At 40.1% G+C, this 16,541-nt stretch overlaps 1 protein-coding gene across 8 annotated transcripts in view; it reads left to right on the forward strand.

The window, feature by feature from the left end:
* The window catches only part of CDK5RAP2 (CDK5 regulatory subunit associated protein 2), a 106,421-nt gene that overhangs the window by 67,554 nt on the left and 22,326 nt on the right, over positions 1-16,541 (forward strand). For all 8 annotated transcript variants that reach the window (XR_016438524.1, XM_090022386.1, XM_090022380.1 and 5 more), the window contains 6 exons: positions 337-613; positions 2,051-2,167; positions 8,609-9,212; positions 11,198-11,430; positions 14,833-14,881; positions 16,183-16,370. Coding sequence is in view for 7 of the 8 variants with exons in the window: in XM_090022386.1 (XP_089878512.1) it covers positions 337-613; positions 2,051-2,167; positions 8,609-9,212; positions 11,198-11,430; positions 14,833-14,881; positions 16,183-16,370 (1,468 nt within the window). In the remaining variant the exon portion in view is untranslated. The remainder of the gene's footprint in view (positions 1-336; positions 614-2,050; positions 2,168-8,608; positions 9,213-11,197; positions 11,431-14,832; positions 14,882-16,182; positions 16,371-16,541) is intronic.

Consider the following 16,541-nt stretch of genomic DNA (forward strand, 5'->3'; position numbering starts at 1 on the left):
ACCTGGTGATTATGAGTCTTTGTGCATAGACAGTCAATCTGCTGTCTTAATTCCACCACTAGAAGCCAGAAGACCCAGGGCTATGGATCCACAATCAGCCGTTATTTTTAGAAAATCATAAAAACTAGGCTAGGAGGATATCTCTGTTCCCTACAAATGCTCTTTTTCTTTGCAAGGATATCACCATCATATTTTCAAAGCTGCATAATAGATTAGTTAACTCATATGCATAACATTTTATTTGCATTTTTCCTGGTGAGAACCTGCTTATTACTGGCTAAGCCATATGTTGACTACATATGGCCAACCCCCACATTTATTAAATGTGTGTTTCAGAGTGATTCCATTTACCTGTCCAAGAAGTCCCGTCTACCCGTTCCATTAAAGTCATCTAGATCATTAGGAAACATTCCATTAGCCTCCTGCACACACAAGCCAGATATGCATTTACAACACCGGATCGTGGCTGTTGATGAAGGTCTCAAGGAAAGTAAAATGCAAAATGACCAACTTCAGCAACAAACAACAAGAGACAAAGAGTTATCTTTGAGCAAATCTCTAATTGAAAATTTTCAAGAGACGCCTCCTGAACAGAAAAGAGCATCAGTGAGAGGTAAATAAACATTTGCATTTAAAGAGCAGACAGAATAACATGCTGTATAGCTTGAAATATTAGCTTCTTTTCTTAAAGTGGAAATAAAAGGGAGATCACTTTAACATACATATGATACTGCTTAATCTTACAGTTTGCTTGGGGACAAATACGTCTTGGAATACGTTAGTGGCATTTTCAAGTTGAATTTATCTTTATAGCTGTAGTGTAATGCAGCTTGGTAGGCAATAAAGGTACATGGTATACCTGGCATAAATATATAATAAATGAGTTTTGGAGCATGTTTATATTTATATTTGGGTAAACCAAAGTATTCATTTAAAGAATTTGAATTTGATGGAAAACGTGTAAGTCTGAAAGTATAGATGCACTACCTTTGTTGCATAAGTGACTGTACCTAACATTCCCATTGATCAATCAAGTTCTCAGATGTCTGTTTCTAGTGTTCTGGGTTTAACTTAAATCCAGCAGTAAACAAAATATCTGTATCAGCAAAGTATTACAGATTGAGACTGTGGACAATATATATTAAAGAAAGATGCAGTTTGGTGAAAAATGCTTTTGGCTATAAGATGAATAAGTGAGGGGGTTATAAAGTCTGGATGGAGGAAAAGAGATATTTTAACGATCTGAAATGAGATGGAAGACCGAGTCTACAGTTCCAGAAGGCACAAACTTCAGAGGGATGAGTCTTCTTTGCCAACAGTGACTGGGAGAATGAGATGGATACGTTGTACTTAAGTGAGTATGAAAAGAAGCAGATGGGGACAAGAGATTCTGAACTACTACTGAAGTTGATGGGACTTCACCCACTGACTTCAGTGCAATTAGGACCTAGTCAGTGGTCTGTAGAGTGAGCCAGATCAAATTTTGGCGTGGATCCTGAAATAGTTGGTTACCTATTGGAGCTTCAGTAATCCTTTTGCTTGTAACCCTGCACACGTGCCTGAGTGAAGAGCAGCATTCAGCACATGCTGGGATTAAGGGGCTCTTGGAGGTTTATAGAAAATGATGTTGCAAATATTGTTAAAAAATAAGTAATGTTATTGAATGTTTATTGATTTTAATTGAATCTTTATTGTAAATAGACACAAAAGTAGGTTAAGAACCACACTTTAAGTCAACTACTGGCTGTATTGTGAAGAGTGTTGAAAGTTTGTATGTACTCGTCAGGTGATGTCCCACCTAACATTTGGTGTTTTCATGTTGAGTAAGAAGCCCTTGACATTCAAATTCTTCGTAATTATCCTGATAATTGATTCACATGTTTAAAAATGTGTGCATAGGCTATTTCACATCAGTCGAATATTTACTATGGCAGTTCTTATTTAGATGACTTTGCCATTCTGAATTATTGCACCATTGGTTATTTTATTATCCACTTTTGGCTCTCTTTTGCCAGTCACTTCCAGCTTTCTGTTTTATTTTTCCTTCTAGCTGAGTCAGCGATCCTTTTGGACTACAAAGAGGTCCAGGTGGATGCTTTGGATGGTGGATTTGATACCCATGACAAGAATGAAAATGAAACCAACAACAGTCAGAGAGATAGGCAAGGTAGAGTATGACAACAAAATAATGAGAGCAGGATTCTGAAAGCTACTAAGCTTAATATTTTAAATGTAAATTGTAGATGATTTCATATTTACTGTATGGGGGGCTTTCAGTATCGTTTACTTAATTAGTACAGAATTACTGTCCCCAAGAATTCCAAGTTAGTATCTTAAGGGATATGTTTTCTGAAGAGTCACAAGGATGTATGACCAGTTTCCAGTAAAAATGAGTTGCATGCCTAACTCCCTATACGCTCTCCTGCAAACGTCCGCAATTCTTCTGATTCATTTTGCGAACTGAATATATTCATTACGGTGTGGTTTTGCATACATGATGAAATGCAAGGATGAAGCGATAGAACGATAGCATTTTGCTTATCTGAATTTATATGAAGGCATTTGACTTGCCTGAAACCTGAATCATTTAATGAAAATGTAAATGGGGTTAATACTGTGTAGTATGTGGTTTTATATAATCCATTTGTCTTTCTGAGAGGGCTTGAATGACCTATTTATCTAGCTGCATGAAGAATACTGAGTATCAGACTAATTTTGCAACCCTTGCCCATGTGAGTAATTTTTACTTGTGAGTAGTCCCGCTGAAGTCAGTCAGTAAGAGTTGGAGAATCAAATCATATGCATTTAGTTAAAGAGCAGTTACTGACTCATGAAAAACGATTACAAGCATTCTAATTAGAAACAGTGCTTCCATATTTTCTGTTTTTATTTCTCATTTTTATTATATGGGACATTTGTGTGAGAGCAGGATTATTGAGTTTGAGTTCATCTGGTCTCACGGTTTATTTGTCATCTGAATCTGCAACCTTCTGTGACACCTTAATCATTACAGCAACCAACTGCAAAGTCAGGGGATTATGCCTTTCAGGTGGAGAATAAGCAGGAGGAGGCAGTGAACTAGGAAACAGTCGGTTCTCCAGCGTAAGCAATGATGTAACATTCCAGGTCTCAGGCTGTGCAGCATCTTGTTTTTCAGTATGCATGGGATAGATAAGCACATTGTGATTTTTCTCATGCTCTGATTCAGATGGCAGAATTATTTATGTTTTCTTGTGCTCAAGCTTGACTCGCCCCTCCATGTTCATCCCGCTCCCTTAGACCAATCTATTTGCAATCTGTTGAGTTTGAGTTTTGGATTGAGTTAAAGTGTGATAGCTGAACATGTTCAACTGCTGTTGAAATTTGTGGGAGCAGTGCCAGTTGAAGGTACTTAGCACTTTGTAGGGTCAAGCCCTTAAGGAATTAGAATGAAAACTCTTCCTTGGAAGCCTTGGTACTTTACGTGCCTTTTCTTTTGTTGGTATGCCTGTTTCCAAACTTTTTAAAGGTTTAGTCGGTAGACTGTTGAATCTGCTTTACACCTCAGTTAAGGAAAACAAATTCTGATGACTCAGACCAATATGAGTGGTTGACTGGCTCTCGTACCATAAATGGAAGTAACTACAATACGGTCTTCAAAGTACGTTGTCTGAGCTTGACTTCTCAGCATGATGCAAGCTCATGGAATCTGGTCTGTCACTAGTCTTTAGAATTCCTTATTATTTTATCAGTAAATTCCATGTTTAGGTCTTACTTCATTTTGATCTGACAGTTGGCCACTGAAGCCCTGATGTTTCTATTTTGAACGTTCTAGTCCTAAAGCAACGTGGCTTTCACAATATGTTATTCCATCATTTTTGGCACATGGTCATTCTCGTATTTAGTAATAATAAGCTCATATACCGCACCCACCCTTTCCCCAAAAATCACCCTTCAAAGTTAGGGGCCTGTTTTACATGAGAAGCTGTTTTCTGTGCCAGAACAGATGTATGAGGGGGTGTTGGAATGGCTGCCAGGAGCTGGCTCCATGTTGGGTTCCTGGCAGCAAGCAAGAAGGGTGGAGACTGCAACCCAGGGTCACTCATTCTCTCCTTGTAAGATCCACAGCTCAAGCTTTAATCCAGTCACAGTTTCTACTGAATTAGCAGCAGGTTTTCACACAGCAGCCAAAAACTGCTACCAATTCAGCAGCAGCTGTGACTGGGTTAAAGTTCGTGCTGTGGATTTTGCAAGAAGAGAGTAAGTGATGATGAAGAGTAGACTGTCCCTGTTCCATGTGGCCTCCATGTTGCTTGTGGTCATGACTGAAAATACATTTTTTCCTTTATTTTTGCCTTCAGCAAGGTGTGTGCTATACTTCGGGGTATGTGGTATGCAAGAAAAGCTGGTGATTTGTAGACTACCCATAGAAAGGCCCTATATCTCTCTTCCAGCTACACCAAACAGGGAGGTAAATACCATATTTACATGAATAGAAGATGACTCTGATTATAAGACAGCCCCCCAAAATTAGATTCTATATATGGAAAATTTATAAATTTGTTGTAATTTTCCAGGTATAAAATCTAATTATTGGAGATTTGCCTTGAATTGGTCTCCCATTACAGCAAGAAAAGTAAATTGGGAGGGGGGGAGGAGTGTCAAGTAGCCCTTTGCTTTGTGCCGCCTCCAGTTTTTCCCCTGGCAGCCACTTCCCCCTCTCCTTACTGTGAGACCCTGCTCTCCCTGAGCACATGGAAGTAAGGAGTAAATTTGAAAACAAGAACCTTAAAATTAAACATGGCTATGGCAATTTGTATGTAGTACCCATGCACTTCATTTGTCCAGAATTGATGCGTGTTTCCTTTTTTTGTTTTGAAACTGCTGCAAGTTTTAGTACAGACACTCTATTAATACTCTTTTGAGCAGCACTTTGGCACCTACATAAGTGTAGGTGCCAAAGTGCTGCTCAAAAGAGTATTAATAGAGTGTACTACACATGTTATTAGTCCAAAGCCAAAGGCTCATGATATACCACATAGTTCATTGGACTGGGCCTCCCCCTCCTCAACCCTCCAACCCAATTCAACAGTATTTCAAGCCACGGTGACCCCACAGCTCAACGCTGCTCAGTATGCATGTATACTCCAGATACTCTCCACAAAGGATCCATACGCTAATTAACCCTTATTCATGACCAGAACTGGGTGATCTTGTTATAAGTTCTGGGATGTTCCAGAAGTTTATATGCGAATGAGTGTGACAGACTCTTGATTGCTGCACTGCTGATGGTGTGCCCTGCCCTTTTGGTTATGCCACACCAGGGTGTACTTTCCTGCCACAACTTCTCCAGGTAAAATCCCATACAACAAGATGTTGTTCCGTGGTCTCCCTATGACTCTGGGCAACTCTGCCAGCACTTCTTCTTTGGGGGTCCTCCTCCCCTACACCCCATCCCATTCCACTCAGATGTTATTGATCGGCCTTGATGGTGTCTTGGCTTGATGATGGTGTCATTTGCTCTTGCATTAAGACCTGGTCTTGCGGCTGCCTGCAGGGGTACGGCTGCAGCCTCTTAGACTAACAAAAATGGTAATGGAAAAATACTTTAACCAAACAGCTTAAATGATGTGGTGGGCAAGGCAATGATGACCACTGTGGCTAGTGCTTCCTTTCAGTGCTTGAGGTGAGGTGTACCCTGTTCCCACGTGCTCTCACATCATAGGTGCCCCCATGTTGAACCTGCTTGGGCCGGCTACCACCTGGCCACATATTGGAGTATCCTACGGAGCATTTCTTCACCCTACGCAACACTCATGGATCTGCCAACTCCCTGCTGGGAAGCTTTGGGTCCGCAGCACCTTGGTTGAGATGGGCAGGATTAGGGGGTTCCTGAGCAGGGTCTTCCCCTCTGTGGGTCCCAGTAGTGCTCACTGGGTTGCCCCCTCCCAGCCCCAGCTGACGTGTGCACTCCTCAGGGAGTAGTCCCAGGTGTTCATGAGTGGGGTTGAGTCTTGGCCCCTTGCCCTATTAACTGCCACCCCAAGCTGCTGCCTGGATTGTTTTCTGGTGCTGTCTGGGCGATCTGGGTGTCCTCACTCTTTCCAGGGTGCTTTGCCCCAAGGAGAGCCTCTGGCTTGCTACCAACAGTTTCTGCATGTCTAGGTTTTCCCTGCACACTCCATCAGCAGGATGGGCAGGTGCTGCCTCTCTAGGCATGCTCCACAGCAGGGACAAGCCAGCTTTTTTCTGGCTGTGGAGGAAGCATCTGGCTCTGCTGCCCGTGCTTCCTTGTCTCTCCCTTGTCATTTGGCTCCTGGGCTCCTTTTATGCCTAGAGCCTTCAGGCGCTGGACCAACCAGAGGTGCTTCTTCCAGACATGTAGTCCTGGTCACCTTGCCTGCAGACCAGCCACCAGGATGCTGGCCCTGCAGTGAGTGGGGCATGAGCCTGCCACAATGAGGCACAGGACAATCTGGCCCAGCTTCACTTTATGGAGGGTGTGGCCACACTAATATACACTGGGCTGAGAGATGGGGCAACAGAGGGATTCTGGGTGAACTGTTGTGGCTTACTATGACTTGAAAAAGAGTCGGTGGTGAGGGGACTGCACTTAATGGGCACTGCCATATATCTTGTTCAGATGAGCTACATTAACCTATTCTTGTAGTGGGCTCCCATCAGCATGTTTGTCTAATGTGGACTGTGAGTTGTAGTCATGGTCAGTGTTGGCTGCATTTAGTCAACTTCACAGTTGGTTTTCATTGCTGAGCATATGCTGCTTTTAGTAACAGTTTAATGATAGACAGTGTATTTAGTGAGATTTTGTTGTATGCATGATTATAAGATGAGGGGGCTTTTTTCCCCGTGCCATTTGGGGCGGTGGAAGACACCTCATCTTGTATTTGAGTAAATATCGTAATCAGGCTAGATTACGTTGAGTTTGTACAGGCTTCCCAGGGACAGGTCAGTCATCGTGATTTATTTAATATACAAAGTTGAACATGAGGAAGTTCTAACCAAGTGATAGTTTTTCATTGCTAGCCCTAGAGAAGAACTTTGTTTCCTGGTAACTGGAGAAGACTATTGTGTGAGTTCAATGCCGAATTGTATAAGGACTGAATTAAGCACAGGCTCAGACCTGGATGTTCAATTTAACTCTTTTATTGTTTCACAAAGCCATAAGCTAAAGGAGGTCTGTTGGTTCACGAGGTTCCCAAATCAAGCCCTTGCTTTCTAACCTGGAGGCTAGGTGCGGCTGCCTGATTCAGTAGTCTCAGAACTGGTCAACAGCTCATTTAAAAGGAGTCCCTTATCTTTTTTTAGACAAAAGATACAAAACTGTCCCCATGTTGGCAGTGAGGCATCTAACATAACTTTACTATTACTTATATATGATAACACTTATACGTATGCATTTCTAATTCTTACTTCTATTGGTTATTTAGTTAACTTATCTATATTATAATATCAGGTGATACGCTTTGTATTATAATTTTTACGCTTCTTATGTTAATTTTTAATGACCTTTATATTTCTTATGCTTATTCTCAATAACTTTTATGTTTCCTATGTTAATTCTTACATCTATATGTTTTGCTGGTTATAGCAGGGTTAAAATGTCAAGGCTGACATAATATGCAGTTGTTTTTCGTCATTGCAGTTTAGCCCTGCGGTTTCCTGTTTTAACAATATAAGCTGCTTGCCTGCTATTTTTATCATTGTCCAAGAGTCAGAAGGTCAGCATTTCTATCTAAGGGTCAGAAAGTGATTACCAGAATATCAGTTGCTGACTTCTCAATCTCCATGAAGCATTCTGGGAGTTTTAGTGCATTGTTCTTGATGCTAGGCCTTGCTTAGCATAAGCACTATCTCACAACTATTGCTCTTGCTACTTACCCCTCGCTCCTCTCGATACACTACGAGTATAGACGACACACTTTAGGGGTATAAAGTTTTTACTGACGTTAATCTAGGGTGATTGCAGTGCTTATGACTGGAGAAGTCAAATATGAGTTGTGTAGGGCATCCCAAGTGAGCAGCAGGAAAGCTTAAGATCAAACACTATGGATTTTGTTTAAGCCACTTTTTGAAGAGACGTTATCGGAACTTCTTTTTCCAACTTTGCTATTTTTGGTTATCTTTTAAAATCCTGCTTCCTTTTGCATTGCAGTTGGTTTTGTATGGCATAAGGAAAAAATGAAATTAATTTTTAGAAGTTTTTGAAAAAGAATGATCTAAAATCATCAGGCTTGCTTATGAATCGTAATGCTTTTATTTTAATGCCTTTTATGTGAGGTACTCACCTTTGTATTTGAAAGATGCGGGAATTTAGCATTGTCATTGGTCCAGCATTGAAATTAGCAAATGTAATTTTAAATCTCTCCTTGGGAAAGAAGCAGATTTTATGTTTTGAAAATTGGTTATTTGAAAGCTGATTAGGGGCTTGAAATGGTAGAAGTGTAAGTTGGATTAGTGGTCAGAGGCACAGAACAAGTGCAGTTTACTCCACGATTATTCCATGTTTTATTCCATTGTTGTCGAAGTGAAGGAATTTGTTCCAGTGCTGTTGAGCAGAATGCCAGATAAATAATTATTAATGCTCATATCCAAGCCTCTTATTTTTCAGAAACAGAAAATCATCATAACGTAAGCAGCACGAATAACCAACATTCAATGAAAGAGCTAAATGAAGAGATTGATTCCATGGAGAATGAGGACATGGACTCTGCTATAACATATTCTGGTTCCCAGAGTCTGCTTTCTCACAAACTAAGTGTAACAAGTACAGATGCATTTGCTGACCATGAGGTCATGGATGACATAGAAGAATTGAAACAGAGAATTAGGGATATGAAATCTGAGCTTGACAGGTACAAAATGTTCATATTTCACTTGCAGCCTACTACACAATTTTTACCCAGTGATATTTTCAATATCATTTCGAATGATGCAGCATTGGCTACAGAAGGAGATGTTTTACAAATGCAGGATACAGAAGGGCAACAGTTTAATACGTGTTCTACAGTACATCAGCAAGTGGATTATGAAATCCATATAGAAGACCTGAATTCCCAGTTGTCAGGGACACCTGAAGAACAGACAGCAGAAAGACTTAAGCAGCTACTATTAGAAAATGAGGCTGAACTTGAAAAAGAGCAAATTGCAAATATGCGTCTTCTTGATGAAGTATACTGCCTCCAGACCAAGCTTAGAGAATCATCTCCATCCAAGTGAGTAATGCAGATGCTTTTTTCAGGCCCTTGTAAGTGGAAATATCAGTATGTGTGAAGAGACCAGTGTGGGGATCATTTTCCTTTACATACCACCACATCATTATTGTAAGTTTCACTGATATTAAGGCAATCCCTTATTAAAACTCAGTCATTTTCCATTAAAGTACACACTATTGTGACTGACATTCAAAAAGCTACTTCATTAATGCCCATATCAACCTCCTTGATGGTTTTATGCCACCCACACCCTTTTCCCTTGGAGGCCTATGACTTCTGCTTGATGCAGTCTCTTGTTTGCAAACCAGTTTCTCTGTGGGATGGACTGACTTCCAAAATCACACTCCCTGAAATTTTTCAGTGCTTTAACTTTTGTGGAAAAGATAAGGATATTTCTGCATCATATCTGAAGTAGAATCTGACACATTTGTATGAAGAGTTGGTAACCAAATTCCTGCAAATCTTTTTGGCTTTGTGTGTCCCTAGTCATAGGGATTGGTAATATTATAATAAAGATCAAGTACTGTGCACAGTAGTGACTTCTGTTCAAAGATCTGAAAGCAATATGGAAATTGAAGAATGAAGCTTTAGAGCAGGAACTCAGAAGCTAATGAATCCTCCTTGTGAGGCTGAGGGTATCTTTTTTACCTATGGAAAAACTGAGGCTGCAAAAATTAAATGCTGTATTCACATGTCACACAGATGTACACTGGCATAGAATCTGGGCCTTCTAATATCTAATCCTCTGCTGTAGTGGCAAGATTAATCTTCCCCTGGGGGAATATATGACAGTAAGAGATGGAATAAAAATGTATTCAGACCTTTAGGTTTCTCCATAATCCATGAGGAGAGATATTTGCTAGCCACTGACGTAGCTGGTACTAGTAGATCTAACATTATGGGCACTTGGTATGTCCTTTAATGTTAGCTCAGAAAAATACTCTCCTGCTTCATAATCCATAAGAATTTGATTGCCTTGAAAATACACTTCCTTTATTATTCCTTTATTATAATATCCTACATATTACATAGGACATACATCGACCAAACTATGTAACCTGTGAAATGTAATGATATGGGCTGCTGTAAAGTTTTTATTGCCGTGGGTTTGGGATGATGACTCTCAAGTGACAGACTCCCAGGTGAGTTATGCATCTCTTCTGAAACAAGTGGCAATAAAAATGCTATAGCAACCCACGCTGTCATAGATTTTATTTATACCCCATATTTTGTTCATTTTTCCCTCTCCTTCCCTTTTTCAGTTCCTCTCTTTTGTCTCCCCACTGATGTTTATGGTCCTGTAGAAAGGTCCATGTCAGTGATACTGAGAGGTGCAATATAAAGTGGACATCTGTATCCACCAGTGCAGTATAAATGCAGTTGATCTGAGTTGAAATTTATATCCTGGTTTGTGAATACAAGAGTTTAGGCAGTAGGTTGGTTGTCATACTTGCGTCTGTAGCAATAAGCATATGGAGAAAACTAGAATTTGTCATACTAACATTAAGTTGGGAAAGTCTAGTATCCTGCCTCTGGCAGATAACAATACACGGTGCTCCAGAAGAAGGTTAAACCCCATCTGGCTCTTAGTAATGTACCACAGACAACCACCGTAGAGAGGACATGCATTTCTTTCTCTTCGCATGTTCTTCCAATTTATTTCACTCTAGCTCTTTTAGCTGCCACCTCACTTGCATGTTTATCAGATGCTCAGAATCAGATTATTTCCAGGTATTTCCAGACAAACCAAATGAGTTTCAGTGCCAACATGACTTAGAAATTAATTGTTAAGGAAAATAACCTGTGCATTGTCTCCAGAATTGCAAAGCCTAATTTTAAGAAGATATTTGTCATTGTTGCTGATGGTATTTTGAGAGGAAAACATAACATTTTAGCCAGGAAATGCAATTTTAATTCCTTTTATTTTTGTATAAATGTTAGTTACGGTCAGAAAATTGTTTTTAAGGATAACTGTATTTTCTCAGCTATGATTCATTAGTTCACTCCCAAGCTCGGGAACTCTCCTTTCAACGGCAGCAAATTAAAGAGATCCACAGCATTTCTGTCACTTACTATCAACATCTGACCAGCCTTATTAAAGCATTTGAAGAGCTGCTTCAAGCTAGTGATGTTGATTATTATGTCGCCGAGGGCTTCCGTGAACAGTTGAATCAAAGTGTGCAACTGTTTGAGAAGCTGGAAAAAAAGTTTCTCTATGGTAGGTAGTTATACTTCCATGTTTACTGTCTTGAGTGCATAAATATTTTTTGGAAATCTGCAGAATTCTGAGAAGGCTTTACTTTGGAAAACCATTTGCATGCGTTTTCCTTGTCCATCTTCATGTAACTCAGTGTTACCTTTCTGATAGTTCTTTCGATCACAGGGGTAGGCAGGCAGCTGTTGTCCCTGTCAAAGCATGGTAAATTAAATTTTAACGCTCATAAAATGCCCAAATTTACCTTTTCAGGTAAGTGCACCAGACAGCCACAACTGTTTAGACTAAAGCCACAAGGGTTACAGCTGAATTAATGATGAGTTTAGCAGCATATGGACCTCAAGGCTTTTTAGGAATCACCCCAGCTCCCAGCAGGACTTCAAATCATGTCTCCTTGCTGGGTCACCTCCACTCATGTCTTTGGTGGGAATCGTTTCATTGGCTTCAGTGAGAGTTGGATTGGGGCCAGGAAAGTTCATTTAAAAATTATTAAAACATGTAGATTTTGCTTAATACTCTTTTAATTACAAATTGTATTCTTTTAATGCAGATTCCCACTTCCATTTCATGAGATGTGGAACTTTTCCATAGCAATGTAGGAAAGTTCAGTTCCTGTTCGAGTGCCCAGTGCAAATAGATACCAGTGATGGGCAATAATGGAATCACTTACTATGGAGGGTTGGCTGTATTAGTTTGGGGTTGTATGTTATGAAAGGTGATTTTCTAGGATAAAAGTTATTAAGCAGATAGTTTGATTGTTGTGTCCTTGCTCAACAACAAATGCAAACTTCCTGGCATTGGGTGCATAGATGCACACCGTCCTGTGCATGGTTGAAACCCCACCCAAACAGCTCAGTTGGAAGGCTGAAGGTCTAAAGAAGAGAAGGTCAGTAGGTTTTGAAGAGGGGCAAACCACATGGATGGAAGGGACAACAGTGATATTCAGAAGAAGAAACACTTGTAAAATTGGATTTTCCTCTGAATGTAAGGAAGAAAAGAGTGGCCTGCAAGTGGCCTTTTTTTCTTATGTTTACCTCTGGTTGAAATAAAAATGTCATGGTTCTTAAAAAAAGAAAAGATGAGTTCTGAAATTAGAGGAACAGTAGTTTCACTTGTAGGTTTCCTGGGAAGCTTACAATGGGGAAAGCAACCAGTTATCAGGAAAGCACCAGACTTGTTTAGGGTCTGAACCCATGCAGAGGGGAGTTATCACACTTACTTAATCCTCTTCACTGAGCATATTGACTTTACTCTGAAGAATGAGAATTTATGCACCTAAAACTACGTCTGTTCATTTGAAGGGTTTATCTTAGTTGCCAAAAGATCTCAGTCTGAACGCACCCAGGGTGCATTGAGGCATGGACTCAGCAACTGGGCTCAGAGCCTGTCTGAGAAGCAGGATGCAGAAGCTGTCACTTGGGTATCACTTGTCCCTTACATTTGTAGATTATTTTAACCAGGAAGGGCTACTATTGAGATTTGGGATTTTATTGTAGAATGATGCTTGGGGACACAAGCATGGCAGCAGCAGGGTGAAAGACCGATTGATACATTTATACAACAGAGATTTAAAATGCAGTAATGATCCAAAACCAGTCACAGAAATTGACTTGTCATGCCCAAAAGAGGAGAATGCTGTACTTCCCTTCACCCCTTGTTCTTGAAGAAAATTGCGTGTCAAAGTGATGGCAAAGAGGACAAGGTTTGTTTTGGGAGTAAAATGCATCATGAAAGCCCTCTTCTCTCCTCACTGATAGTTGTTCCTGTTCTGTCTCTGACCCACTTGGCTGACAATATTTTTGCAGGTGTCAGCTGCAAAGTTATCATCTTCAAGCAAATGCTTGAAATAGCCTTTAAAATGGGGACGCTGACCCCTCCATCTTCCTGTAATTGCCTCTAGAAGACACCTTTCTTGAGAAACATTCCAAGGGCAATCAAACAATGGTCCCTGTCCTACCTGTCTTCAAGGAAAGCAGCAGCATGTTGCTATTTTGATTGCTCGTATAAAGGGGCTATATCTGAGAAAAAGGTATTACAGCTAGTGTGTCATAGCAGTATAACAAAAGATTGAGTATATTCAGTGATTTCAGTGGATATGGAGATTCCTTGCATTACAAATAAGAAGATTCAGTAGTGAATAAACATTAAAATGCCTTTGAAAAATCCCAAACCAACAGATGGTATCCTATATACTATGAAAAGTCACTGACAAGCAAGACAATTCAATATATCTAACAAAATGGTGTTGCACTGAATCACATTAAAATAAGATGATGTCTGTAGGGTTATAAAGAACATTCGGGTTACTAAGAATTGACTGTAAAGGAGTAGCATAAACACTCTTCTATCTCTGCACTTCAGTTCTCACCTTCAGCGCGTACCCCTGACATTCCAGTCCTGTGTCTCCTGAGCCAGGACGGCTGCTTGGGTTTAATTGCATGGACTTGCCCATTGGGCACAAGTGGGGTGAACAGGGTCAGACCCTCAAATTCTTGTTCTTTATTATCCAAATTAAAATCTGTCACTGAGCTATTTACGTGTAGATTATTCAAGACAAAATCCTGTATTTACCTACTGTGGGTAGGGGAGCACACTTGCCTTGCCATTCTTATTAGACTAAAGATAGCCAGGAGACAAGAAGGGTGGAGTTCTTGTCACCACCTTTTTATTTGAAAGGTTAGTGGCTTGCACTGTGTTTATTCTGTAGCTGTATCGTATACCAGGTGAGCCACAAAATAAGCCCTGCACCTCCCGAGTGTAAAATAAGCCCTGCACCTTTCCTGAGTGTTACTCTGATCCCCTTCTTTTGTCTTATGTGCTGCTCTGCTTTTTGCTCTCTGCGTTGTGCTCCCTGTCTGATTTACTGCACTGTTTTCTGCTCCTTGCCCTATCTGTTGCTATGTTCCTTGCTCCTTCCTGAATCTGCTGCGTGCCACACTCACAGGCTATCTGTGCCTCTTGTAACACATGTGCTGTGAGTTGGATACTCCTTCCATATACCATAGAAAACATTAAGGAATCTGTACCATGATGCAAAGGCTGTGAAATCTAGTAGGCATGATAGCCAGTCACTCCTCCTATCATTCTTTTGACCTGGTAGGATTACTGTTCTGTTGCTGTACAACTGTGGGATAAAGTCCTATCTCTTGCCATTGTACACATGTTACATCTTCAAGGCACCTGCACACGGTTTGGTATTAATACATCCAAAGTGGGCAACTTCTGAGTGAGCACCCTATAGTGTGGTAGTTTATTTCTGACTTAGGCTAGTACCAGTTTCTGCTTTTCAATTTTCCATTCCATTTTTCATTCAATTTAACATATTTAAGTAACTTAACACACAAGGAAATCTTAGATAAGCAGTAATTTTTCAGAAATGTTTCAACAGGTATTTTTATTTTGCAGGAGAATTAATAGATATGGAAGTTACCAAACTTTGTGAACTAGGACAAAGGTAAGAGTAAACCTGATTGAAGACCAGCGTTAAAGATGTTGCTGTGTAATAAAGTGATAAAGACACTGCATATTTTATAGTATAACTTGAACTCCAACAGTCTTTGTGGTTGCTTTTGCTTATGTCGCAAGTTCCGTTAATATCAATTATGCTAGTAAAATTTTCATAGAAAACAAACCCAGCCTTCTCTCCCCACTTCTTAACAAAGGTATAACAGTTGAGATGCTTCAAGTGAGGCCTCATGTTACTAAGACTATCAGTTTCATTAGTGACTATAAAACATTCACCAGCAGACTAAGAGAGATTAGCATAAATATTTAAGTTGTATACTCAGTATAGCAGATAGGAGAGGTATTTTTATAGCTGTCTTTCTCTTTCCCTTGACCTTGGGACAAAGCTAGGGACTGGTTCAGGATCACCTGTGTGCATTTCTTTCCAAACTTATTGTCAAGGTAGCCTTTATGCTGGAGGTGGTGGAGCAGGTGCTGTAACACAACATGTTTTGGAGGTTTTTAAGGTCCAGTTAGACAAAGCCTGGGGTGGGAAGACATAGTTGGGGACGGTCCTGCTTTGAGCAGGGGATTGGGTGAGATGACCTCCTGAGGTCCCTTGCAACCCTAATTTTCCATGATTCTTTGATTGTGGTTTTATGCCAGGCCAAGATTCTCATACTGGGGAAATCCTCAATTGCCTGTTAAGGCAACTTTAAGTCCCTGTGGCACAAAGAGAATTTATGATAGATTTCTTCTGGCAAGTGAATGCTAGCTATATTGAAGTCCATTGGTGACTTCTATGGAGTTTAGTAAGGTCAGGATTTAAATCTCTGGTTTTATATCAGTGATTCTCAACCTTTTTAGACTCGAGGCACCCTTCGGAAAAGGTCAGCTCTTAGCTTTGCATTTGTTTCTTGATTACAGGAAAGGTAATAAAGGAATTGTTTTGTTGCAAAGAACTCAGAAAGACCACACCAAGTCAGAATGTTTTTGACATTATGGATTCCTATTTGAAATCTCTGGGTTTTTCTTGTGGATCATGTGTAGGTGTTTGCATACCTCACAGTGGTACTTCATGGCACCCTTAAAAGGATTTCATGGCACCCTAGGGTGACATGGTATCTTGGTTGAGAATCACTGCTTTAGATAATTATACTGTGACATACCACCGTATTTCACAGGTATCCTTAAAAATCTGCTGTCCTACATGTATTGTATAAATTTTACACACTTTCTCTATTCATTGTGCTTCTCAAGTGGTAATAATCACTTAGAAATCATTAACAAATATTTTGCTTGACACACAAGGGACAATGAGAAGACTACCACAATGTACCAGCAACTTAAGGATGAGTCACCTGTACCATCTGCTTTTCATAGTTTTTCTGACTTTGAAATGTCAGAAAAGTCATCTCTTGGGTCACCTGAGCTTAAACAAGACCTGATGGAAGGACAGCATGGCACTCTGGCTCTTCTGCCAAATAAATTTCCCCCAGGTAATTTTTTTTCCCGCTGAAGATTTAATAGACATTGAGGGAATTTTGATAAACAAGACACAAGGGAACTAATTAAGAAATAATGTGGGATATGTCTGCTTCAGCTTTCTAGTCTCTCACATAATCATTGCAATTTCAGTAATCATGCATACAAAAATGACATCGATGCAA

The sequence above is a fragment of the Crocodylus siamensis genome, chromosome 11 (assembly GCF_052110815.1).
Source record: "Crocodylus siamensis isolate JL-2025a chromosome 11, ASM5211081v1, whole genome shotgun sequence".
Classification (NCBI taxonomy): domain Eukaryota; kingdom Metazoa; phylum Chordata; order Crocodylia; family Crocodylidae; genus Crocodylus; species Crocodylus siamensis.